Consider the following 25,157-nt stretch of genomic DNA (forward strand, 5'->3'; position numbering starts at 1 on the left):
CCAAAAAAAAGAAAGGCCTGAGGGTTGTGTAGGAGGGGAGTTAAGTGCATATTTTTCCAGGCAAAGCGGCATCAGGAACTGCGAAAATGAGCGCGACCGGCCCCTCGCTCCATCCCCGAGGCCGAACCCCCGGGGCCTCCCGCGAGGACTACAACTCCCGGCGTGCCTCGCGGCGGGCCCCGCGCGGGCGGCCAATGGGGCCGGGGCTCGGGGGCGGGCCCTGCGGTACCGCGCATGCGCGCGTCGCGGCGGCCAATGGAGGGCGGCGGCGGGCGTGTCCCGCGCGGCCGCGCATGCGCGGTGCGGCGCGGCGGCGGTGGCGGCGGGGGGGGCGGAGGCGGAGGCGGCGGCGGAGCGGGGCCGGGAGCCGGGGCCGAGCGGCTCGGAGCGCCGCCTTCCCCCGCCGCCAGCGCCCGCCCGCGCCCCGCCGAGCGCCTCCCCGCGGCCGCACCGGCCGGGAAGCGGGCGGCGGTGCGGGGTGGGGGGCGGGGGGCGCGCGGATCGAGGCCGGGGTGTCGGTCGCGGCCTGGTGGCGCCGCGCGAGGAGGTTGAGGAGGAGGCGCCGCGCAGGCCCCGCCGCCCCCGCCGGCCTTTGTGTGCGCTGGGCTGGGCGGACGCGGCGGGGGCCGTTAGAATGGAACAGACTGAAGGTGAGGGGCCGCCGGGCTTTAAAGGGGCCGCGGCCGCCATGTTTGGGGCCGGGGCGGCGGCGGCGGAGGGGGAGGCCGGGGGCCGGGCCGGGGACCCGCTCGCCTCGCCCGCCACGAGGGGTTCCGCGCAAGTGGCGGACCCAGTGCCCTGCTCCCCCCACCGGGCACCGGGGGAGCCCGTCTCGGCGGCCCCCAGCGCCCTGTTCCCCTCCTGGGCACCGGGGTTTCCCCCCCCGGGAACCGAGGGAGCCCGTCTCGGCGGTCACTAATGCCTTGTTACCCCGTCGGGCACCGAGGTGTCGTCTCCCGGGTACTAGGGGAGGCCCCTAGCGCCCTGTTCTTCCCTGGGCACCGGGGTGTCCCCCCCTCGGAACCGGGGAGCCTGTTTCAGCAGACCCAGCACCCTGTTCCCTTCTGGGCACCGGGGTGTTTCTCCTGGGAACTGGAGGAGCCGGTCTCGGCGGTCCCTAGTGCCCAGTTTCCCCCACTGGGCACCGGGTGGACTGGTTTCGGCGGGCCCCAGCACCCGGTTCTCCCCCTCGGGCTCGTCTCGGGGAGCCCCCATCACTCGGTTCCCACCCCGCGCACTGGGGCGCTGGTTTCGGCGAGTGGGGAGAGCCTGGGATCAGAGCTGCACTCCCCGGGGACCAGGCCGGGCACTGTCACCTGTGCTCGGGTGGCAAAGGTGCTCAGAGTGCGCCCCTGGGAGCTGCGTGTGAGCCGGCTGCTCCGCAGGGGGTGTGGGTTGAGGAGCTATCACACTCAGTTCTGTTCAGTGTCTTGCTGCTTGGTTTTGGCTGTTGACATGCTTAGCAACTCTAGCACCGATTTAAGATTGTGAGTTTGTTGTTATAAAAAAATTCGTACTGATAGCATCGTTGTGTTTACACCAACCACCCCAAACATCGATGTAAAACAGCCTGGAGTCATAGATGAAGGAGAAACTGTAACTCCTTCGATGACTGTTCAGGTATTCCAACGGTTTCTTGTAGAGATGCACAGACGATGTGTCCGTGGTTCCATTGTTTTAAAAAAATAACTTATAAATTAATTGCTTGGAAAGGTTTTGCTCCAAAAAAGTGAGCAGAAGTGTGCTTGGTGAAGTTAGGGGTGAAGAGTTAGAGGGTTGTGGTCAGAGACTGTGTGTTTTGTTCTAGTGCAGCTGGGCTTTGTGGTTTTCAGTTTGCTGGTTTGAAGGGACGTGTGTGAGGCTATTGCGGGGTTTTGTGGGAGCATGTCCTGACTCTTCAGCGTTTGGTGTTGCTGAAGATCTGACCTCTGGGTTTGTGTCAGTATCAATCCATGACTCTCCCCGAAGAACTGCGGATTTTCATCCTCATTCACTGTCTGAGTCCCAGGGCTCTAACATGAGCACGCTACGCTCATCTTCAAGACAAACCCCTTTTTCTCTCTTTTTTCCTTTCATTTTAATGCCCAGCATTTCCTTGTCCAAGCTGCTTCTTCCCACATCAGCATGGGAAACATTCAAAGCAGCGTTATCGAAGCCCTGTCACAGACGTGACTGTTTCTTCTGGCATTTAGAAAACCCCACACCACCTTCAAAAAGGTACCTGGGGCAGCAGTCAACCTTGCTACGTGCTTTAAAGTTTGTTGAGAGGGCTCTGATTCACCAGTGGCGCCTGCCAGGAGAGCCTGCGCAGGCCAGCTGAAGGCTGTGGGGATCCACGGGCTGCAGATTTTCTCCTGGTGGATCTGTGTGCTTGTGAAAAACTTGGTGTTGTCTTAATGTATGTAGCTAAAACTTCACATGCATGGTATGTTAGGGACATCCAGAATGGAACAGGTGGTAAATACTGTGCGCAGGAATCAGTAGGAAGAGTTCTTTTAGGAGTCTGGGCACGGTGGGATGCTGCAGTTGATAAAGGTGGCTCTCCAGGTGATTTGTGACCTGGCTGTGGACGCAAACATGTCCAGTTCTGGCCAGAAGTTTGGTGGCTGTTGCCTGTGCTGCCCTGCAGCGAGAGCTGCAACATGGTTCCCATGGTTCCCAGTTGTGACAGTTTTGAGGGGAGGAATAAACACACGACAAAAGTCGATTGCGTCACTTAGAAGTCCAGACCAATGTGGGCTGCTCCAGCGGCCTGGCAAGCACGTACCGCAGGGAGCGTCTGTTGAGAACAGTCGCTGTGCAGGTCAGATGCTGGAGATGCCCAGGGCCGGCCCAGGTTGGATACAGGCGCGCGCGGGAGTGGAAAAGCATGGAACACGGCAGTAAGCGTGTGCGTGGTGACTGTGGTGGTGAAAGGGCAATAGGGCACAAACAGATCCTTGAATCCCTCCAACTTAGGTCTGCGTGGAGAGAAGCTGGATTGCTGTTTGTGCGTGAAGGTGGCCTAGAACCTCGCTGAGTGATGAGGCAGTGACACTGCTCGCTGAACACGTAAGGCTGACTCAACCTGCTGCTTTTCACCTCAGTCAGTGAGCCAGTGGGACAGTTCCTGTTCTCACCACAGATGCTTTCCTTTTCCATGAAAGCCTTGCCTCGAACAAGCGCTTACCCAGCTGCTTCAGGCAGGGCCACCCACCTGGGGGTTGTCAACAGAAAAGGGGAAAATTAATGCAAAAAAAGGTTTTGTGGGAACTGGGTTTTAAATCTGCGTGTGCTGTGCGCGGCATCAGTGTGTGTTGTGCCAGCTCCTCGCTGTGGCCATAGCCAGCTGCAGGCCACCAAGCCTCTGTGCCTCTCCTGTCTGGAAGCAGTGGGCTGAGGTGAACAGAAGCCTGCAGATCACAGTTGTTCAGGGCAAATGCTCTCATTCTGCACTGGTGCCTGGCTGGGTACGGGCAGCTCCTTAGAGTTCTGTGTCCCATAGGCTTTGGAGTCAGTCCTCCAAACCCTCCTACTGCTGGGAGCTGTTACCTTGGGCTGGTGAGGAGCCGGGGTGCCTCTGGCCTTTAGGGAGTTTCTCTTGTGCGTTGCATAGTTCCTCTATCTTTTGTTGCTGTTTCAAGCTCTTCCTGGTTGAGCAATAACTTGTTGGATTGATGCACACCCGTGTGTGCGCTAGGCCAGTCTGACACGATTGCTGTTTTCAGGGCAAAACTCCTTCATGGGAGGAGAAAAAGCTTCCATTGGTAACAAAGGGGATCAGCAGGGTCTGACAGTCTGAGAAGTTGGTTCTTGTTTAGTCTGGGCATGGGTGTTAGAGAACTTCGTGAGTACTTTGTTTTCTGTCAGTGAAGCTGCAAAATAGGCTGAAAATGGCTGCAGATAAGCATGGTTGTTGAAGAAGACTGCCAGCCTTGGAGGATTCCCAATCTCTCTGAAACTTTCTCACGACCGAGCACTCGCTGTCGAAGGTGTGGTGGGGTGTTTCGAGTTCTGCACAGTCAGGCTGAGAACCTCGGGGTAGGAAGTGAAACAAGCACGGTGTTAAGACAGGGAAGGTCACTGTAGATCTGCGAGGCTAAGCTGCCTGCCTTGCACTCTTACCTTCTTTATTTCATTTACTTTTTTCTCTGATACTTTGAGTCGTGACTCTCCATGGGCAACGTGAAAATGTTTGCTCAGTCAGTGTCTGTAAACAGCCCTGTTCCCTGCTCCATCAGGAGATCCTGCAGCCGTGGGAAGGGATGAGTACCAAATGTTGGCTGCCTGGTTTTAGAGAGCAGGTTCCTTTCCCTCATTTAGTTGCAGTTGTGAAAGAAACCTGATTTCATGTTGTTTCTCAGCTGCTCTACAGTATCCATTTCCCTAAGCCCTGACATAAAGAAATTGTTTCATTTTCTGTTGGTTGAGTTTCAGTGTATCAGCGCAGTGTCTGCTATGGGTCAGATTTGGAAGCTAAATTCCACAGGCTGCAGGAGGCTACTACTGTAATTAAACAGATTTATTGCTGTTGTAGTGAGAAGAATTTATTCCCAAATACTTTTCTTGATCACTGAAAATCCTTCTTGCTGTGGATGTAAGCAGCGTTCCTCGGCCAAGGAAGGGCAGGGGTGAATTCTGCGTCTGCTGTTGATGTTTCAGCCACAGTGGGGTGTTCTCTACATTAGGAATTGGGAGCGACTTTCACAAAGCAGTCCTTTCTTTGGGTTAAGCACAGAGATTCCTGTAGGTCCAGGATTCGTTGTTCTGTTGTCACAGCAGATCCAGGGGGGCCCTTCTACCGTAATGCAGCCCCAGCGCCACTTGCCCGGGTGGCAGCTGAACAAACTGATGCAGAGTTTTGTTAATAGGAAGAAGGGTGGGAGAATCTGGGTGTATTCACCGCGATGACAGAGAGACTTGGAAGGAAGAGGCTGTGGATGATGTCAGCTCTGTGGGAGGAGAACAACTCCCTGTGTTTGAAGGCTGCTGAGAGCAGTGATCCGGTTGCTCTGACCCTTGTGGCTGCAGCCTGGCAGGGTGGTGATGAGGCAGGGTAGGGATTGTCCCGCCTGTGGAGCGCAGACTGGCGCCAGGTCTGGCTACACAGGTGAACTCCAAAGGGAATTGCTTCCAAAAACAAGATCAGAACTGTTTCCTTGTGCCTGTAACTCCTAAACCCATTGTGAGGAGGGTGTTTTGGAGTTCATGAGTCCACAGCTTCTCTAACAAAACTAAGCACAGTGCTGATCCCCCTCCTCAATGCATGCACAGACAGCTTTGGGTGCTGTTGTGCTGTGAGAAGCAGCGCAGGCTGGGCAGTCTTTAACCTGGAGTGGATACAAGGGACCAGGCATTGTCCCACAGCTTTTAGGTTTTGCCAATGCCACGTCGGGATCTCATTAATGCTAGGGCAGGGGTGGCTGTGTCAGGGTATCAGCACAGAGCTCCTGCTCCTCAACACTGACAAAAGTGCATTTTGCTGCTGTATTTCAACCGTTCCAAGAAAGACAAGTTGTCCTGGTGAGAGCATTCTTTGTGTATAGGGATCGACTTTGCTGGCTGCATTGATCAGGTGTTGCCTCTTTCTGGAGACCCAGATGGACATGGCCATGAAAAGCCTGTAGTGTTGTCTTGGCTTAGTGCTTTTGCCTCGTGACAGGGAGTTCTTCCTGTTGGGGACAGGGCTGAGGCTCAGCAGCAGCCGTTGTGAAATTCATTCGGCAGCCTGGAGATCATCAGCTTTTGAATGAGGTTTGTGGATGGAATTAGAGCAGGTGAGTGTGTGTTGTTATCAGCCAGGTAGATGCAGGTGACATCCTGGAGAACAAACCAACCTCCTCATCCCACTGAAACGCTGCACACAATGTTTTGGATTCTGTTTTAAAGCGTGGAAGCTCTTTTAAGGAGAGGCTGAAAGTTGACAGTGTTGACAACCATTGCTGGTTGGAAAACAGGTTCCTGGAGGGTCCGAGTCCTCCAGGAACTGGATCCAGTGGTGACTGGGTGAGGATGAGTTGTTCAGGTGATGACAGGGTTTTCCTTGTACACAGTAACAGGTTGTAAGGAAGGCCAAAGCCTGCACCTTGGGAGAAATGCTTTTTAAAGGAATTATCCTCTCTCTTCCCTCTTAGGAAAGAAATGAAAGCATTACAAATATATTACCACATCATCTACTGGCATCCTCCAGCAGGATCCACAACTTACGGAGTTCCCGCTCTTTATCAGACTTCTAAGCTGGCAGACAGAAAGGGCAGTTATTGAGGTGCTGTGTGACCTTAGCAGAGCTGCTCTTAACGAGGCACAGAATGCTGTGGAGTTTGTTGTTTTATTGAGTTTTGCTTTCTACAAGTTGATTTTTGCATTTTGTAGTTCTGATGTTGCCTCAGCGAAGCTTGGGTCCTGGTGCGATAGACTTGAACAGAGCCCTTAGTTAACGCTCTGGGGCTTGGTCCTACTAAACTGGATGGGTGGTTGTACTGTGGGTGAGAGAAGGCAATTTAATTACTACTGAAAGAAAATAACAGCAATAAAAAAGTGGGAAGTTGAGTGGTTCTAAAATTAAACTGTTTCTGCTTTGCCTCTGTCCCTCCAGCAATGGAAGTGACCAAAAGCACTGGTGCAGCTTTGCACATTAAGGAGGTTTTAAGTACTCAAAAGGAAAAAAAAAATTATTGAACCTGGTTGTAGTAAGAGATAAAAGCAGCCCAGGGCACAGTTTGACTGGCGTGAGGAATCCGCTGTTTGCTCTTCAGCCTGGCAGATGTATTGAACAGTTAATTTGTGCACAGTATGAGCAGTCCCACTTCCCCTTCCTAGAATGGGGGTGGTGATGTTGTTCCGACCTCGGCCCTGACTGCCCTGCGTGAGGTCCCTCCGCAGGAGCTGTTTGTGTTGGTTTGTGGCTGCTGGAGAGAAGGGGAGGCTCTGCAGCCACGGATTCACCCGTTACCGCAAGTAGGGAATTCCGCTGTGGAGCACTGGCTGTTAAGCTGTTTCCCTAAGTCGCTTAATTACGGCGACGAATGTGCCCCTCGCTGACTGCACAGGGCAGTGAAGATGAACACAGTCATGGATGCAGTCTGTCCAAGTATGAAGGGCACACAGCAAAGAGCAGGCTCCTGATCGAGTTCTTGTTGCTGTTATCACATCTATCAGCAGCCTCAAAGGAGGGAGGGGCTCTCGGTGGTTTGGAAGCCGCTTGGTGAGCTGTTGGGATGTGCTGCACTGGGAGGACAAGAGCCCAATGTGGGCAGGGTTCTGTGTCGATCCTTGTTAGGAGAAGTGTCTGTGGGATGTGTTAATGGCACCTCAAACCCTGACCAAAAGGGCATGGTAACCCTGCTTTGTGCCTACAGGGACAGAATAAATAACACAGAGCTGTGTTTGCTTTGGAAGGGCCAAACTGATCTCACTTGGGAGCAACCTTGTGTTTCTCACCTGACGTTCGGGTCACTGGATATTTTTCTCATTAAACATTTTTGATTATTTAAACAACTGTGAAAGACTTCTCTGAGCCACTAGTTGAGATCTCGCTCTGATTTAGTCCAATTTTGATGTTTTAGTGTGCAATGGAAAATTGAAAGCATGTATGATAGCTTTCCTGGCTGAAATCGAGTTCTGTGAGTGACCACAGGTTTGGGAGACTTTTTAACACCGAGGCTGTTTTTCTCCATCAGAACCACATGGTAGTTAAGCCCAAAGTGTTTAACATTAAAGTAACGCAGAGAGTGAGGATAATGACCTTTCACACTTGGCTGCTTGGAACCAATAGGTGCAAACTCTGCTCTGCTCTTCTGGTGAGGGAAGAGGTTGGGGAGCCCCATCTGAAGCTGTCCTGCACTGTGTAGGTTTCCCAGCAGCTGAGGTGGAGTTGCCCATTCCCATTAGCTGTGCCAGGTTCAGAAAGCCTATGGCTTGGGTCTCCTTCTGGCCAAGGGCCCTCATCTGTCCTGGATTTTGAAAGAGGTGGGGAGGATGAGGTTTCTCTCATTTGAGTGGCCTTTTGGGACTGGGCGGGGGGGGTGGCTTGTTCAGTTTGCAGCAACCATGGTGTCCGGAGAACTTGGTGTCTTCTGTCTGCTTGAGGATCAGAGTCTGCTCTGCATTACAATAATGCTTTCTGACATCAGACTAGGGGGCCTGTAAGGAGTGGTTAAAGCTTTAGCACTGTTATTCTGCCTTTCTAACACTCAGGCTCATTGTTTTTGAGCATCTGAAGGTGCTTACAATATTTCTTTAAATATCTTGGAAAAGAAGCAAGTGGTGGTGTAAAAAGCTGCTCTGCAGAGCTGTGTCAATAGCAGTTTCTAAAGATTTGCTCTTCAGATTTCTTTTTCTCAGCAATTTAATTTGCTTAATTATTGTCTTTTGATTCACACTGACTTCTTGTTTCCTTCCCCCATCTCTAGGCCCTATGAAAAAAAGGGAAAGCTAAGGATGCTGGAGCAGAACAATGGATTTCTCTTTCTCTTTCATGCAAGGGATCATGGGAAACACAATTCAGCAACCACCTCAACTCATTGACTCCGCCAACATCCGCCAAGAGGATGCCTTCGATGCCGGCAGCGACATCACTGAAGGTGGTGGCCAGACGCCGTACGAAGCCGCCCTGCAGCAAGGCTTCCAGTACCCCCCGCCCACGCCGGAGGAGCTACCGCCCATCGCCAATGGCTACCCACCGGCCATCAACGTGTACGAGCCGCAAGCCAAGTACCAGGCCTACAGTCAGTACCCCAACGGCTCAGCCAATGGCTTTGGGACAGGCAGGAACTTTAGTCCCTCTGAGTATTACCAAATGGAAAACTCCAACACAAGGCCGCACGAAGTCCTGGAAAAGCCTTCCCCTCCGCAGCCGCCGCCTCTGCCGCCCCCCTCAGCGTCACAGACAGTGATTCCAAAGAAGACTGGCTCACCAGAGATCAAACTGAAAATAACCAAAACTATCCAGAACGGCAGGGAATTGTTTGAGTCCTCGCTATGTGGGGACCTGTTAAATGAAGTCCAAGCGAGTGAGTACACTAAGGCAAAACATGAAGGGAGAAAGGAGAAAAGGAAAAAGAGTAGCAAGCATGACTCTTCCCGGTCGGAAGAGCGCAAGTCGCACAAAATTCCAAAATTAGAACCAGAGGAACAAAATGTAAGTGGAATTGTGGCTTCAGCCATCTTTGTACTGGTATTGTTGTGCAGAGTGCGTTTCCTTCCTTTTAGCCATGTGCCTGCTTAAAAACAGGAGGTTTGATTTGCTGCTCAGGTGCTCCGTGTTAGCTTGCTAGGAACTGCATTGGTGAGACAGCAACAGTGCTGGGAGAACGACTGCACGTGGAAAGTAAACATTAGAACAGGTGCTGTAGTGCCTTTTAATGTTCTTTAAAACAGAGCTGGGGTACAGCCTGGAGAAAAAAAAGCTCTGGGGAGACCTTAGAGCAGCTTCCAGTACTGAAAGGGGCTCCAGCAAAGCTGGGGAAGGGCTTTTTACAAGGGCTTGTAGTGCTGGGATGAGGGGGATGGCTTTAAATTGGAGGGGCGAAGTTGTAGGTTAGATATTAAAAAGAAATTCTTCATGCTGAGGGTGATGAGGGCCTGGCCCAGGTTTCCTAGCGCAGTGGTAGCTGCCCCATTCCTGGAGGTGTTCCAAGGCCAGGCTGAATGGGGCTTGGAGCACCTGCTCCAGAGGGAGGTGTCCCTGCCCATGGCTGGAGGTTTTGATCTGGATGGGCTTTGAGGTCCTTCCAACCCAATGCATTCTATTATTCTGTTTATTGTTCTAGCATGCTTGGGATTTGCTGCGCTGTGGATGGTGTTGGAGCTTTTGGGCAAAAGCAGACAAGTGTGTGTGTTTCTGAAACTGCCTCTTAAAGTAACACTGGGATATTTGGTGGAAGGTCGGGTGACGTGGGGTGTTCACTGCAGCTGTTAATTTTTGAAGGGTACTCTGAGTACCCTGAGGTTGCACAGGTCCCTGGAGCTACACAGTGTGTGGAGAGGCCGGTAGAAATCAGCGTTCTAAACCAGCTGGTGAATTGGAAATACTGGTGACTGGGGCACCTTTGGGAAAGTTCAGCATTGATATTTGTTACCGTTTCTGTCAAGTTCTGTAACATAGTTGTATGCTTATGGGGGGTGTGTACATAATACATCTATATGTGGTGGTTTAGGTTAAATTGCTGCTACACAAATCACTGGGTTTTGGTACTCTCCACTGTTGTTCTTTCCTCACTTTTGTAAGCCATTTCATTATGCACATTTCCTTTTCTCTTGCTATCCCTTGCCATCTCTGTGTCACTGGGTTCTGAATTTCCCAGCTGGGGATTCAGGTTGTGGGGAGGGTACAAGTGTCGGGAATGGGGAAGTGGCTGTTTCTGCCCGGACAGAAACGGCCCAGCAGGGCAGGATTGGGTGGTTACAGCACAGAGCAGGGTTTCCCATAAGCTCGGTGAAACCCCTTGGTCCTTGCTGCTTTTGAAGGTCTGGGAGAAGATGCGGTCCTGTCAGGAGTGAGACTCGGGTCTGGTATAGCAGGTTGGTGGATTATGGTGATGATTTGTAGACGCATTGGTTTCACCCCCCAGGAATGTTTACAGGTTTTAGGAATGCTTATTTGGAGGGTAAGTGTCATCACTGTCTTCTGGCCCCTCCAACCTGTTCCTGTCCTGCTCTGCCAGAGCAGACTGCACATAAGCCTCAGTGCACTGTGGGCTCTAGTTGCTGGCTTTTGATCCTCCAACTCCGTCTGTCAGCCATGTGCAGTTTAACATCAGTTTTACAGATTTCACATTGTTTATTTAATGTGATTTTGGTAATGTAGATTTTGCGAATACCTGCTCTATAGCAAGACTCATCCCAGTCCTTCGGATATCCTTCATGTGTTCTTCTGTGTCTCCTTGAAGCTGTGTGTCCTCCTGTTACCTGTACAGGAAAAGAGTGTAGGGGTGAGGGTGATGTAAATAGCACAGGGGAAAAGGTGGGATTTGATTGTGCTGCTGTGTTTTGATTTGGCCATTCATATTTTTTGGGTTTGTGGTTGCTTTCTCTTTGTGAATTATTTTTTCAGCCTGGTTTCATTCCTGTGCTTGGTTTTGGTTTACTCTCCCCTTACCTTGTGTGTATTTGTTTTCCTTTTCTCTCTCCATTGTTACCAATTTCCTAGAGACCAAATGAGAGGCTTGGCTCGCTGTCCGAAAGGCCCAGAGAGGATGCAGCACTGGAGGACACGCCGGTTAGTACACGTGCTAATTAACACCTTTGAACTTCTAGCCTGTTACTATTTGTGGACTGATTATCGCATGGCAATTTGTCCAATGGATCAGTTGCCGTTTCTTTGGAACTCTTGTTAATCATTAATCATTACTGCATCAAAACATCTTATTTTTTATTGCTTTATTGTATTTCCAAACCAACATTCTGAAGTGGATGAAGCAGAAATGTTTTTGGGGTGGTGGTGGTTACTGTTGTGTCTTGGTTTGTCAGTGACTCTCTTGTGTAAATCCTACTCCTTTCTCTTGTGTGTCTAAGGAATGTTCAGCTTGTGTTCGGTTATTAAACGCCAGGGATACCTGAGAGGAAAATGAGTCCCTGTGGGCAGGGTGTGCCTCGCTAAGAGTGCTGAGTTGTCTCCTGTGGCTTTCAGCTTGCGTTTTCTTTGCAGGTACAGCAGCTTTTGCCATCTCTTCCCACACAAGTCAGCCACGATGTCAAGTTTCAGGTTGGCGATCTTGTTTGGTCCAAGGTGGGAACATACCCGTGGTGGCCGTGCATGGTTTCGTGTGACCCACAGCTTGATGTTCATACCAAAATCAATACAAGAGGTAAGGGAGGGAGAGCTTTGCCAGAGTACATTGGGTGTCTGTGGTCCTTCTTTTATTGAAGATACATTATCTTTGAACTCCCATTGTGGGATGAATTCTTCTTGTGGATGTGCTAAATGGGATATTCCTGAAGTGTATAAAACCAGCACTAATTAAATTACCTCTGCAGATGAGCCTGCACAAGCGATGCCCGCTTTTCTCAGGACAGTGTATTTATGAGAAGACACTGATCAGTGCCAGAGTGCTCAGTGTGGGCAAGGCACACTTACTTTCCCATCTCAAACTGTGCTAAATCTAGGCCTGTCTTCCTTCTAAACTTCGTCTAGGTGCTTCCACCTGCAGGATCTGAGCAGTTTGGAGGAGGAAAGTGTAAGCTAAACCAGCAAAGCGCTGTCGATGAAGCTGCTGACTAGAATGTTTCCCTTTCAGGTGCCCGCGAATACCACGTTCAATTTTTTAGCAACCAGCCAGAGAGGGCATGGGTGCACGAGAAGCGGGTTCGGGAATACAAAGGACATGAGCAGTATGAGCAGTTACTGGCTGAGGCTGCCAAGCAAGCCAGCAACCACTCTGAGAAGCAGAAGGTACGGTGAACACTGATCATGCCAAGACTTCTCCGCAGAGCCTGTGCGAGTGAAACTCTGGCAGGGCGGTTCTGAAGCACAGCAGGACTGTACTGTGTTTAGGACTGGCTGCTTTTTGCTGGCAGGAGTGTTTTTCACAAAGATAACGCCAGTGTTTTGATAATTTGGTAAATGTGGGAAGGCTGATAGCCAGCCCTGTGTTATTGGCTCCACATGGTGCTTGTCACCCTGGGCATGGGAGATAATTTCACATGTGCATTAGAATACTGAATACCAGCAGTGCCTGTGTGTTTCCCAGTAACCTGTTCTTTGGAGAACACAGTTAAAGGACACTTCCAGCCCCTGATAACAGAGGATATATTCTTTTCCGTTGCTTTATTGGAAGGAAGCATTAGGTACAGGAATTGCTTACTGTGTAGATGGACTTACTCAGTCAGTAGTTGTGCTCATCAAAATACTGGTGTGTAAGGAAAGGAGTGTTTATAGAACACTAGGGAAGATTTAACAAGTAGCTAAATTAGGATTAATTGTGTGTCTTATCAGAGTTATGGGCTTGACTCCTGCCTGTTCCTGCATTTAGTGAAGTTGTGGCTCAGGGCAGATGCTTCTAATTGCAGTGGTCTTATGATCCAGCTTGAGTGTCTGCCTGTGCTCTGAGCAGGGGGCTCTCTGCCCGCCTTTCCCATAGATGGAGCGCAGACTTAGATATGCTGCTTCAGAGACTGCAAAGCCCTCAGGATTATGTTTATGTGCTATACATGGCAAAATCTTCTGTGTAATGAGCTGCCTGTCTTTGTTCCTTAAGATTCGCAAACCAAGGCCACAGAGAGAGCGTGCTCAGTGGGATATTGGTATTGCCCATGCTGAGAAAGCATTGAAAATGACCCGGGAAGAGAGGATAGAGCAGTACACCTTCATTTACATAGACCAAGAGCCAGAGGAGGCTTTGGCAAAAGCCAAAAAGACTGCTGTGTCCAAATCAGAGACCAAGAAGAACCGGCGACCGAAGCCAGCGCTGAATGCCCAGCCGGAACACGCCAACGTTACAGCATCTCCTTCAAGTGCTGAGATGCGAAGACAGAGCCAGCGGAGGCAATCTAGTGTGGACGAGGAGGAGCCACCTCCTGTGAAAATCGCCTGGAAAACAGCTGCAGCTCGGAAATCCCTACCAGCATCCATAACCATGCACAACTTGGATCTCCAGAAATGTAATATGTCTCCAGTGGTTAAAATTGAACAGGTTTTTGCCCTGCAGAATGCCGCTGGGGATGGAAAGCTCATCGATCAGTTTGTTTATTCCACTAAGGTGCGTACTTCGTGTGGTGACCCCTCTTGTCCATGTATTATCCCAGTCTGTCTCAGTACGGAGCTTAAGCTTGTGCCACCAGGCGTTCATGATCAGTGTTCCTTTCGTTGGCAAGATTAAACTGAATGCAGGACAGATGTGACAGCAGAATCCTTTAGTGCGCTGAGCTCCTGATTTCAGTGCATCCCAGAGTCTGGCAGTAACTGTTCTGAGGGGAGCAGCTCCCTGTAGACAGTCACGTTTTAGCTCATAACACACTCAAACTGTTAAAGCTGTTGAGTTCCAGCTTCTGTGTTGAAATAATCTCTGTAAATCTTAAAACCGGTGAATTTGTGGGGAACAGATGAGATGACAAAACTGTTAACAATGTACTAAAAAGTGATGCCTCCTTTTTGTGTGACAGCCATTCACAATGAGTTCTGCCTCGCAGCTTCCCTCAGGTGCAGCTTCTCACAGTCAGTGTCAGGAAAAGGTTTAGGACTATTTCTCTGCCTCCTTCTCCTGCCTCTCCCCAGAGGGCGTTTATTGCATCCTAAGCGTTATAGAGAAGGTAATGTTTAGAAAAGTCATTGGAATACTTTTTTTAACTTGTGTGTAAGGGGAGAGTGAGAGGGATGGGAAGTTCTGCAGGGAAGCAGCTCAGCAGTGTGTGTCGCATTGAAGAGCGCTGAGTGTTTCTGTTCTGAGATTTAGGGGTAGATAATAATGCCTGTTAACAGCAATGCATGTGTAAATAGGTTAAGACAATTTTTTTTCATTTTTTTTCTGTTCAAGGGGGTATGTAACAAACCAGAAATAAATGTGAAGGGGCAAGAGAAACTCAATTCTTCGTTAAATCAGAGGAATGAGAAAGCAGCAGTGCAAAACGTGTCCTCTCCTGAAATGACTCCTGGGTCAGCAGGTAGGAAAAATTGCAGAGTCCTGCACTGAACTTTAGCACTGAAATTCAAACATCAAACCCAGTGTCTTCTCGTTTGTTAAAAATGATCATTAACATCTTTCTGTTTGCATAACAGCTATAACAAGCACGGCTGATATCACACAGGGTGAGCCCAGGGGCTTGAGAAATGGGAGGTCTTTGTTTTGGGAGGACGTGGTTTGGCCTCAGAACTTCTAGTGTCTGCACCTCCCAGTCTTTGAGTTAGAACATCAGCAGGGTGGTGCCTTGTGGAGAGCAGATGGGAGGTTAGTTTAGAAGACAGCATCATGGACGTGTGTTAGCAGAGCACTGTAATGGCTTTAGGAACCAAATGTAGAGCACACCAGCTGGGATCACAGGAGGGAAGTCTGGAAGGGCATAGTTCAGCACAGAATGGCTCTGAATCAGGATGGGTGCTGTCCTGGACTTTGGTGTTGAGTTCCTGCATGACCTTTGTAAAGGACAGTGATTTCTTTAAACTGCTTCAGCTAACTCCGTCAGCAAAATGAGACAATCCTTGCCTCCCAAAGGTGTTTCAGGGACCCCACCACGAAGCACTAAGGTTTGGAGTGTTCTGTTGGAGGGAGAAGAACCACTGAAGCAAATAATGGAGGTTGAGCTTGGAAAGGGGAAGTCTGGAACAAGCTGTTTGATGTTTGATTTGTAGTACAGTAGTAGAGAAGAATGAGAAAGATAAACGGTATGAGGGCTCTCTAGGCTTGGAGCAGAAAACAGCAGTGTTTTCCTGTTCTGATTTCTGAGAAATAGCTGATGGGAGCCCTCCCCAAGGGGCTGAGCTTTGCCCCAGCAGCATAAGGTTGCCTGCAGTTTGTCCTCTCGTCATCCTCAAGAGGAGGAAACGCCCTTTGGGGAAAGGACAGAGGTTCCTGAAAAGAGACAGCTTTGAGTCATCCTAAACCAAGAGCTTCTCAAGTTCCTCCAGCCACTGCAGTGACTTCTGATCTAATGTAAAATCTATTAACTCTTGCAGGTTTGTTCCTGTGCTTGTACCCATCTCCTTGGTACAGTCTCAGGCAGACTCAGTTTTACATTGGGTGTGTAAAAAACAGTTTCAGGCTGCAGCAGAACCCCTTGATTTTCTCTCACAGTGGGATGTGCCCCTGCTTAAACACCAAAGATGGGCAGTTTGGTTAAACATTACCCAAAGTGGAGACTGTGCTTGAGAGGGATGTTGGGAAAATATGTACCCTATTCTGGATCCCAGCTCTATGTCTCGCTTTGTTACTGGTGTCCCTTTCCCAAGCTGATCCCTATAGAATCGGAACGTGCTGTTTGCAGCTCTGGCACTGGCTGGCAGAGAGCTTGGAACTGGAATGAAAAATAAAACATTTGAAAGAGGAAAGAGTCTTAGTTTCCTTACTTTATCTGTTGATCGGGTGCTGAGCACCTTGCAGGGAATCACATAACGGAAACCTTTTTCCTTCTCCAGGTTCTGTAGAAAAGAAGCAACAGCGAAGATCGATTCGAACGCGCTCCGAGTCTGAGAAATCCACTGATGCTGTGCCAAAGAAGAAGATCAAAAAGGAGCAGGTTGGCTTCCTCCATGTAGAGAGTTAAAATATATCGTATTCATAAATGTTGTGGCTTATCTTGGTGCCTTTTTATTTGTCTCCATTTTCCCCACCGGGTTCAGTTTTGGACTATCCTCCATGATCCCCCTGTCAATGCCATTGCTGTCACTCTGCTACTGGCGTCCGCACAGTATCAGTCAGGCGATGGAAAATGGGAACGCAGTGATGCAAGACTCCTAACGAACCTGCCACGTTTACGTTGAGATTTGTGTTATAAGCAAACCGATCCTGTTTCAGTAATTTCTCTTTGATTGAATTGCCACTAAGGCTCCTTCCTTTGCTCTTGATTCAGCTGCTGGTTTGTACTGAGGTGTTGTTTTTAGACTGGTTAATCTGAGCGCTTCTGAAAATGGACTCTGAATGATTTCATCTCACGGCGAGTAGTCAGGCTCTTATCAGCCAAACAGACCCTCTTGGCTGTGCGGTTGTTCCTTCAGTAGATCTCACCTGTACAGGGCATTCCCTCAGTCTGGATGTCAGACACAAATGTTGTTGCTTTACAAAAAAATTACAAACCATTCTGCATGGAAACAAGTAGGGGAGTTCAGGGGACGGACATGAATGTCAAAAAATGAATGCGCTTTTTAACAAGCTGGTCAAAGTTGTTGGTTCTTTTCCTTACATGGTCGATTTTCCTCTGCAAGGGCCTCTCCGCTTGAAACCTGAGTTTTATATCAATATTTGATAGCGTAGATTTACCAGTGAGAGCTTTTTAAAAGGGACAGTCAGGCTAAAGATTTATATGGGAAAAGGGGAAAATGGGGTTTATCGTCTTTATTTTAATTTATTCTTTGCTCTTTGCGCTTTGTTTTGCACTTCATTCACTTCCGAGATGGAAAGTGGACCCAGTTGCTTTGTTTTTCTTGTGGGTGCTGTAGCGCTCGCATCCGTCTGCAGCAGCAGAACGCTTCAACTCTGGGAAGTTTCTTGCTGAAACTTTAAAGCGACTTAAAAGCTGGGTGTGAGAACCTGGCACAGTCCCTTCGGCCTCTCAGCACGGGGCATTGCAGCCTCTATTTCCAAAGGAGATATTTTGTGTTCGTAAATGTTTCTTGATTTAACAAAGGTAGAAGAACCAACAATGCGAACTTCATGGATCCCCGTTAGCTTTGCTTGCTGATACTCCCCAGCTAACGGCGACTATGAACGTGAAAGTGCTTTTCTCAGGAAAAGTGTATGACTAAAACTTACGCCCAGGTGCGCTGCGATGCGCTTAGTCCTGAATGTATTAAGTTATAGCTAAAGAGAAAAAAACCTTACTAACTTCTTACCGATATGCAACAATATTTGTTACCCAGAAGTTTTCTTGCAACTGATTCCCAAATTAGTCTGCAACAGCTTGGTATGAAATTATAACTGGAACGAGTACAATTAATGGGGCAAACTGTTAATGCTACTGTTACAGTGACGAGTGGAGAAATAAAAGTGATTGTTTAGATTCTATATTTGTATTACAAATTGTATCCTACACGAATCCTTTGTTGTATGTTTTTACCTATTGTACAACCAAATAAAATATTTTTTAAAAAAATTATAGAATAATCCTTACATATTTACGGAACGTGTTTGTACCTGGCAATCTAAAGCACCCTGTAAGGAGAACTCGTAATTCTTAACCACAAAACAGGCTCTAGGCAACCGCTTTCTTCTAGCATTGTGTTGCAGCTTCCAGACTCCACTGTATTCCCTGTGCGTGAGCAGGGCGGTCTCTGGACGTGTCCTCCTGCCGCGGGACCGAGACTGGCACCGTGCTCGCATGGTTGTGACCTTGCCTGCTTGGCTCCTGCCACCGTTGAGTTTCCAGCTGTATAGAGCTCTGTAAGGCCATGCACGAAGGCCGTCGCCTTGCAGCGCTCTATACAGGGAGAAAGCCTGGTCCCAGGAGCCGGAGTGCCCACGGGGTGGAAGCGCCTTGGCTGGCGGTGCATTCTGAGTCCCAAACCCGAGTGTCAAGCCTACCAAGGGGAGTTCGAGCTGACACAGGCGTGGGGTTGTTCAGAGGCGTCAGGGCTGGCTGCCAACCGAACCCCGCTTCTGCCTGCTGGACATGGATAAAGCTTTCCTGACATCTTCATGCCCAAAGAGTGATTGGAAGGGCCCTTGCTAGAGAATATTTGGCTGCCTTCTGTCCTCGTGCTCAGCATAGGCAGCTAGGATTAACCCAGTGGGACATGCAGGCTAATGCTAAGGAGGGGATGGCAGCCTCCCTTCGGGCTCAGAGATACTAACGCTTAACCTGAAATGTTTGGTTTTTTTTTTATTACTAGGGATAAAAGTTCCTCTGGTTTTAACTGTGGGTTTTCCTATTCAAACAGGTTGAGATGGTTCCGCTGGCAGCGGTGAAGACGGGACTGCAGAAAGGTGAGTTACACAGGAAACCAACCACGCTAAAAGCTCCTGGCTCATCACGCTGTGGCAGTGGTTTTGTTCTGTGTAAACACAAGAGCCCAACGCTTGCTGGTGATGAACAGGATCGATGCTGGGCTGAATTTTTTGTTGTTCATTTGTTTATGCATCACTAGTTGGAAAGATGGGGTTTGTTACTGTGCTGTGTAAACATGTGAGGTCAGTCCTGGGCATTTCCTAATGTGAAAAAACAGTCTTTGCTTAGCCATATCTTAATGATGAACAATGAAGAAGTGATTTCCTAAGGGTTTATCCTCTGGTGTAGTTGTTTAGTAGCTTCCTCCACTGTGTCACCATATTCACAGTGTGTCAAAAGGTTTTCCCAAGGCAGGTTTCAGTTCATAGCTTTTCAGGAGTTCTACTGAAAATTAAGGCTTGCAAATAATGTAGAATTTCAGGCTGTCTCTCATCTTTTTTTTTTCCTTTATTGTAAGCAGAGAGTTGGGAACTCTATTAAAACTAATTGCAGTGTGTTGTGTTAAGGTGCCAGCGAGATTTCAGATTCTTGTAAGCCTTTAAAGAAAAGGAGCCGTGCCTCGACTGATGTGGAGCTGGCGAGCTCGGCCTACCGGGACACATCTGACTCTGACTCGAGAGGACTCAATGACCTGCAGGTAACGGCGTGTTGTTTCTCATTCCTTTACTAGGTAGAATAGCCTTTTCACTGCAGATTCTGAAATACTTGAACACTTTTCTACAAATTTTGTCTTTTATTGCCTAGGGAATAACCCCAGCCTTTTTCTTCCTCACCCTCTTCATCACTTTGATAAAAAAAAGACACAGTTTTGTTTTACAAATGTTCCTACTTCTTTGGCAAAACAATGGTTTAGATCACTGGCTTGATTTGCTCTGTGGGAGGTGATTGAATTCTTAGGAATTGGGGAATACTGACGTGTGTTGGTGTAATTTAGAGACATGTCTTGAAATATTGAAATAGCTGTGTGTTTTGGCTTGTACAGGTAAGAGATGTCGGGAAGGCAGCACTTTCATTTTTGTAAGGAAATTCAGCTTTCAGTGATCTCGGTGTCTCTTGACATATTGAGAGATCCTCTTGTCAGTGATGACATAACTCTTTCAGAATGTGGTTGTCCTTTGCAAGTGCCTTGTTTCGATTGCCTGGTGTTTCCTCTTTGTAGGGCAGTTTTGGAAAGCGTTCAGACAGCCCATCCGCTACTGCTGATGCTGATGCTTCAGATGTGCAGTCAGTGGACTCCAGCTTGTCCAGGAGAGGAACTGGGACAAATAAAAAAGACACTGTTTGTCAGGTAAATGGTGGTCCTGTAAAGGAATGAACACTAGAGATGTCACCCATTTCCATTAGTGTGAGCTGACGGACTTCAAATGACACTGTTTGGTGTTAACTGTCTCTCATAAGTCAATATCTTGGATAAAATACCAAGGCTTTGGGAAGTTTTTATGCTCTGGAAATGATTCATGACCGCGGTAGTGCTAGAAAACTTGAAAGCTAATCCATACGTGCTAGCATAAATAGAAAAAGTAGAAGTTTTCTGCTCCATTTGATGATTTCAGATAGGACAGAGTGAGAATTTTCTAGTGTTTCAGAGAGAGAATCCTGAAATATTTTCCTGGTCAACAGTGAGGGAACAAGTTGCTCACTCTTCAGGTGTGTGAAAGAACAAAGGGTCCAAATGGGTGCTGTAGTTCCTCTCCTGTCTCTGTCCTGGCTCGTGCTGTTATGAGAGCAGGATGCAGAACTTCTGGGATTGTCTCCAGCCCAGAGACTTGCCAGGCCTGCTGTGGCATGTAGGCCAGTTCTCCTGCCTTATCCTGACTCTGAAGAGATTCCAGCCAGTTTCTGTTCGTTGTTAACACCTGCATTCATGCGCATTGGGTGCCCATTGTTCTCTGACCATCTCTCTGTCTGTTTAAGATCTGCGAGAGCTCTGGCGAGTCCCTGGTGTCCTGTGAGGGCGAGTGCTGCAGCGTCTTTCACATGGAGTGTCTGGGCCTGAAGCTGATGCCTGAGGAGAAGTTCATTTGCACTGAGTGTAAAAACGGTGAGTCTGGAAAACAGGGAGGGATCCCTGACTTTAAGGAGCCGTGTGGCGGTCAGAACAAATGGAGATGGTGAGTTCCCAGGTGTGGGGAGTGCGTTTGGGTTATTCTGTCACTTTTTTAAACTCTGAGGCCAGATTTCTATTTGCCATTTAGGATGTGGGGAGAGCTCTTTATCAGAGACTGCAGGGATAGGACAAGTGGAACAGTTTTCAGCTGAAAGAGAGGAGGCTGAGATGAGATCTTGGGAAGAAATATTTTCCTGTGAGAGTGGGGAGGCCCTGGCCCGGGTTGCCCAGAGCAGTGGTGGCTGCCCCATCCCTGGAGGTGTTCGAGGCCAGGTTGGATGGGGCTTGCAGTCCCTGATCCAGTCCCTAGTCTCCCTGTCCAAAGGGATGAAGCCTCTGCCACTCAAACCACTGCAACTGTTCACTTCAGAATGTTTTTAACAACATCTGTGCTTCAAAGACTTGGCCGTTACAGTTGGGCTTCCCTATTCCTTCTTTTTCAAGGAGAACATACATGCTTTTCATGCAAACTTCCTGGCAAAGACGTGAAGCGCTGCTCTGTCAGCACGTGTGGTAAATTTTATCACGAGGCCTGTGTTCGCAAGTTTGCCACCGCCCTGTTCGAGTCACGAGGGTTTCGCTGCCCTCAGCACTGCTGCACTGCCTGCTCCATGGATAAGGACATTCATAAAGCAAGTAAAGGTGAGAGCGGAGCGGGCTGCAGGCACCGGGAAGGAACTCAAATATGTCATAGCAATAACAATGTGTGTAACTATGCCCTCTGTGATGCAGCATGCAGTAAGGAACGAGAGTTTCCTCATTACTGAGGTCATTAACTTATATCTGTCTGTGTGGGAAGCAGTCTGAGACCCTGTGTTGATCCGCGACACCAAAATAATCTGTTGTTGCTGGGTTTGATTGGAGCCAGGGGTTGGTAGGGCAAGGCCAAGGAAGAGGTTTGTTAAGAGACCCTTGGTGGGCGCCGATAGAGCAAATTTTTGTCATGAAAAAGAGAATCGTGTAGAAATTAACCAAAATACTTGAACAAAACAAGAAGCTTGTGGAATGATTAAACTTGTGTGCTTTTTCTTAGCGATTTTAAAGTGAAAGTTGAGTGTTAACTTCTGTGAAACTTTTTTTTTTTAAAAGATGTAAATGTCTCTCTTAAATCCAGTTCTCTGTGATAATTACTGTGATTGGTGTCCTCTGCCATATCCTGACTGTGGGTGCATTTTTCTGCGTTTGTGTTGCCCAGGTCGCATGGTGAGGTGTTTCAGATGTCCCATCGCCTACCACTCAGGGGACGGCTGCATTGCTGCAGGAAGCTTGTTTCTGTCATCCCACATTCTCATCTGTAGTAACCATTCCAAAAGGAATCACTCCTCATCTGCTGTAAATGTAGGCTTTTGTTTCGTTTGTGCAAGAGGTGAGCACGCTGGGTTTCCCTCGGGTTTACAGTTCTACTGTGGTTGTTTGTGCAGTTTAGCGATAAAAACAATGTATTCCATAAAGAAAAATTCCCTTAGGGCTCTCTGGGGTTCAAATGCTGCCTGTGATTGTTTTCCTTTGGCCTCATAAGGCTCCCACTCCCTTATTTCTGTCTGTTATATTTGCTACTCAGGCCAACTTGTGTTGCCAGTAGGGAAACATAGGTGTGAGCTGCAATTCCAGCCATTGCGAGCTGAGTGTGGATGCTCAGTTATTCACTGCTCACAAAACTTTAACTTCTTAAGGGTAAGAGGTCTGATTTACTCATGAACTGGAAAAAATGATTTTAATTTATAACTGCCATCCCATTTGAGAACTCTGAAAGAAGAACATTTGCAATGCCGTATAAACACGTTTCATGCGGATTTTCCATGTGCCAACGTTCTCCTTTGTTTTTTCTTTTCCTTTTTTTGCCTATTTTTCCCACTTTTTACTTTCATGGGCCTTAAGTCACCTGTGTTCTGCCAGGCAGCAGGTGGAAAAAGCTTTGGGTCATCAATTGCTTCAGTCGCACCATGCAAAGAGATCATCATTCTGTCAGATTAATGAAGTGACATATTACGTGTTTGAATAATAATGTGTATCTTAGGCAGCGAGTCTGTGTTGGATGTGTGCTTTTCAGCAGCTCTCCAAGTCATAGAATCATAGAATTGTTTGGTTGGAAATGACCTTTGAGATCATTGAGTCCAATTGTACCTTTCCACTGCTAAACTACATCCCTGAGCATCTCATCCACACGTCTTAAGTCCCCCTAGGGCTGGGGACTCAACTACCTCCCTGGGCAGCCTCTGCCAGGGCCTAAGTCACTAATAAGGAAGCATAAATGAGATGGATCCTGTCGTTTCTTGTTTTCACTCGTGTCCATTCAGTTGGAAGTTTAGTATGGGAAGTATTGCCTGGGATTTGGAGGAGCAGAGTGGTAATTACAGACCTTTGAAGAGCAAGGGAAAGATGGTACCAGAATAATTTCCTTTCTGCCTCTCTCTCCTCTCTTCCCCTTTCCTTGTTTCCAGGCAATTTAGGAGCCATCACAAAGAATCAAGTTTAAAATAAATATTTCACAACCCCAGCAGCTTAGTGAGAAACAGCCAAGTGTCAGAATGAGCCTTAGAAAAGCTCCTCTGAATGTGTAAAAAGATGTTTACATCACAGGTCAATGTTTCTCCTTTTGTGGACTTATCTAAACATTTCAGGGCCACCCCTGAACAGGACTCACATGGTGTGAATCACAGCAGCGCTGCCTAAATGTACCTGTGCAGACTGGACACTGGATGTGTCTATGCCCTTCATTTTAGGTTTTAGAGAGCCCCATGTGTGCTTTGTGTTTAATTTTGGTTGATATATTATTACACGTGCAAACGCGTGGTCTGAACAACAAACCCACCATGTTGCTGTGTCTTTGGAATGGAGCTGGTGGGAAGCGCGTGGTGCGGTGTCCTATGAGCAGAGATGCCCTGGGGCATCCACATCGATGCTGCCAGTCGGGAAAACCAATACCTGTCCTGGAACATTATTAACTGAAGTGTCCAGAGCCCAGCATAATATGTGGAAATGAGTTTGTTTTCTAGACCTGGAGTAAAACAACTGAAAATGGCTTTTGCAGTAGGCAAAGGAGTTCTGGAATGTTTTAAGCCCTTTGGGTTTATTACATTTTTTGTCTCATCTGTCTGGACTCAGGCTAGCACTGGGATCAGAGATAGGGTTATAGCAGAAGAGATTGTGTGGATCTTTCTGGGTTTGAATGTCAGGTTAGGAATGGCTCTTGACAAGGTCCAGCAGTGCCTTTAGTCAGCCCTGTAAGTATGAGTGTGAAGAATTCAGTGTGGTAGGATGCTGTCTGCTTCCACTGCCCTGCTCCAACATGAGGTAGGTCATGGGGTTGTAGCTGTTAGAGAGCCACGGTGATGGCAGTGGTGCTGGTCTCAGTTGTGAAGCTGTGTTTGCACTCAGATGCATGTGGGGAGTGGTGACAGGCTTCTGCTGTTGGAGTTACCCTAAATACTTTGGTTTCTATCACTTTCAAGAAGCAGGAAACAAAGTGCTGCAGGAATACTGGGGCATCTGGGTGTGAGACCTGTTGTTTAACAAGACTGAGTTGACGTTTAGGTGTTTAGATGCAAAACATTACTGAGGTGAGAAAGTGGAGGTAGGAAACAGTCCATAAAATATATGAACTCGCTTAACATGAGGTACTTGAAATGCAGTGTATTTTTAAAGCATCTTGTTCACCTTCCTGGCATACTCTTCCCAAGCCTGTTATCACTCACCTAACCTATGTGTGTCACCTACAGCATGCATAGGAGACACTTTCCAGGTAGGGTGAGGCCGTTCTCCACGCAGCAGCAACAGGCACTGCGTTTGGAACGCTTCCCTCCAGCACTCAGCTCTGCCTGTGTCCCACCCAGGAAGGGAAGTGGTGGCTGTGCTGTTCGTTCACCTTTTCGGCTGCTCTGGGTCCTGGTTGCTCCTCTCGTGCCCTGAATCACTGACCCAGCGCTGCTCTGTAGCCATGGGGCCCTCACTTGGGCTGCTTGGCTCTTCAGAACAGTGAGGCAAAACTCTTCTTGGTGGAGAAAGCCAGAGGAGTGCAAAACACTGCGCTTGAACTAAAGGCAGATGCAAGAGCAGGGAGCGTGGTTGCTCTAAGGGTTGGGTTTGGCAGATGTGGGAGGGCAGGGAGCTTCACTTAAAAACAGGAGGCATAGGGCAGAGCCTTCATCCCTTCTTTCCCTTCTGGTGCCTTGCAGAATCACTCCCCCCCTCTGTTATTTTTACCAACACCGTTATAAAGGCAAAGCACTCTCACAGATAAGGCCTTGAGGCAGATGTGTGGTTTGTGGGGTGCTGAGCTCTCGCATGCAGCATCTGCTCTTTGGGCCTGGAGCCCCAGCTGGCGGCGTGGCCATGAGTGTCACCCCCAGATCCTCACACCAGCCTACGCTTTTTGTTTGGGAGGGAAGGTGGTTCACACAGACAGAGAACTGATCGCTGCTCCCGTGCTTTTCTATAAAAGCACAAGTACAGGCATTCCTCTCAGCAGCAGCTTGTAGAT

The 25,157-nt window shown here is 48.5% G+C and overlaps 1 protein-coding gene across 3 annotated transcripts in view; it reads left to right on the forward strand.

Annotated features, from left to right (window-relative positions):
- Positions 1–475: 475 nt before the first annotated feature.
- Positions 476–25,157, forward strand: part of NSD3 (nuclear receptor binding SET domain protein 3) — a 38,148-nt gene continuing 13,466 nt past the window's right edge. Inside the window, exons 1-14 of one of the 3 annotated variants that reach the window (XM_069877671.1) lie at positions 476–650; positions 8,391–9,118; positions 11,129–11,197; positions 11,627–11,786; positions 12,216–12,370; positions 13,176–13,676; positions 14,451–14,577; positions 16,046–16,146; positions 18,503–18,548; positions 19,077–19,207; positions 19,730–19,858; positions 20,485–20,611; positions 21,122–21,319; positions 21,873–22,043. In XM_069877671.1, coding sequence (XP_069733772.1) covers positions 8,435–9,118; positions 11,129–11,197; positions 11,627–11,786; positions 12,216–12,370; positions 13,176–13,676; positions 14,451–14,577; positions 16,046–16,146; positions 18,503–18,548; positions 19,077–19,207; positions 19,730–19,858; positions 20,485–20,611; positions 21,122–21,319; positions 21,873–22,043 — 2,599 coding nt within the window. In that variant the 5' untranslated portion in view covers positions 476–650; positions 8,391–8,434. Of the gene's footprint in view, positions 651–6,850; positions 7,184–8,390; positions 9,119–11,128; positions 11,198–11,626; positions 11,787–12,215; positions 12,371–13,175; positions 13,677–14,450; positions 14,578–16,045; positions 16,147–18,502; positions 18,549–19,076; positions 19,208–19,729; positions 19,859–20,484; positions 20,612–21,121; positions 21,320–21,872; positions 22,044–25,157 lie in introns of those variants that run through there. The other 2 variants (XM_069877669.1, XM_069877670.1) reach the window with 2 other exon arrangements.

This window comes from Phaenicophaeus curvirostris, chromosome 27, assembly GCF_032191515.1.
Source record: "Phaenicophaeus curvirostris isolate KB17595 chromosome 27, BPBGC_Pcur_1.0, whole genome shotgun sequence".
Taxonomy (NCBI): domain Eukaryota; kingdom Metazoa; phylum Chordata; class Aves; order Cuculiformes; family Cuculidae; genus Phaenicophaeus; species Phaenicophaeus curvirostris.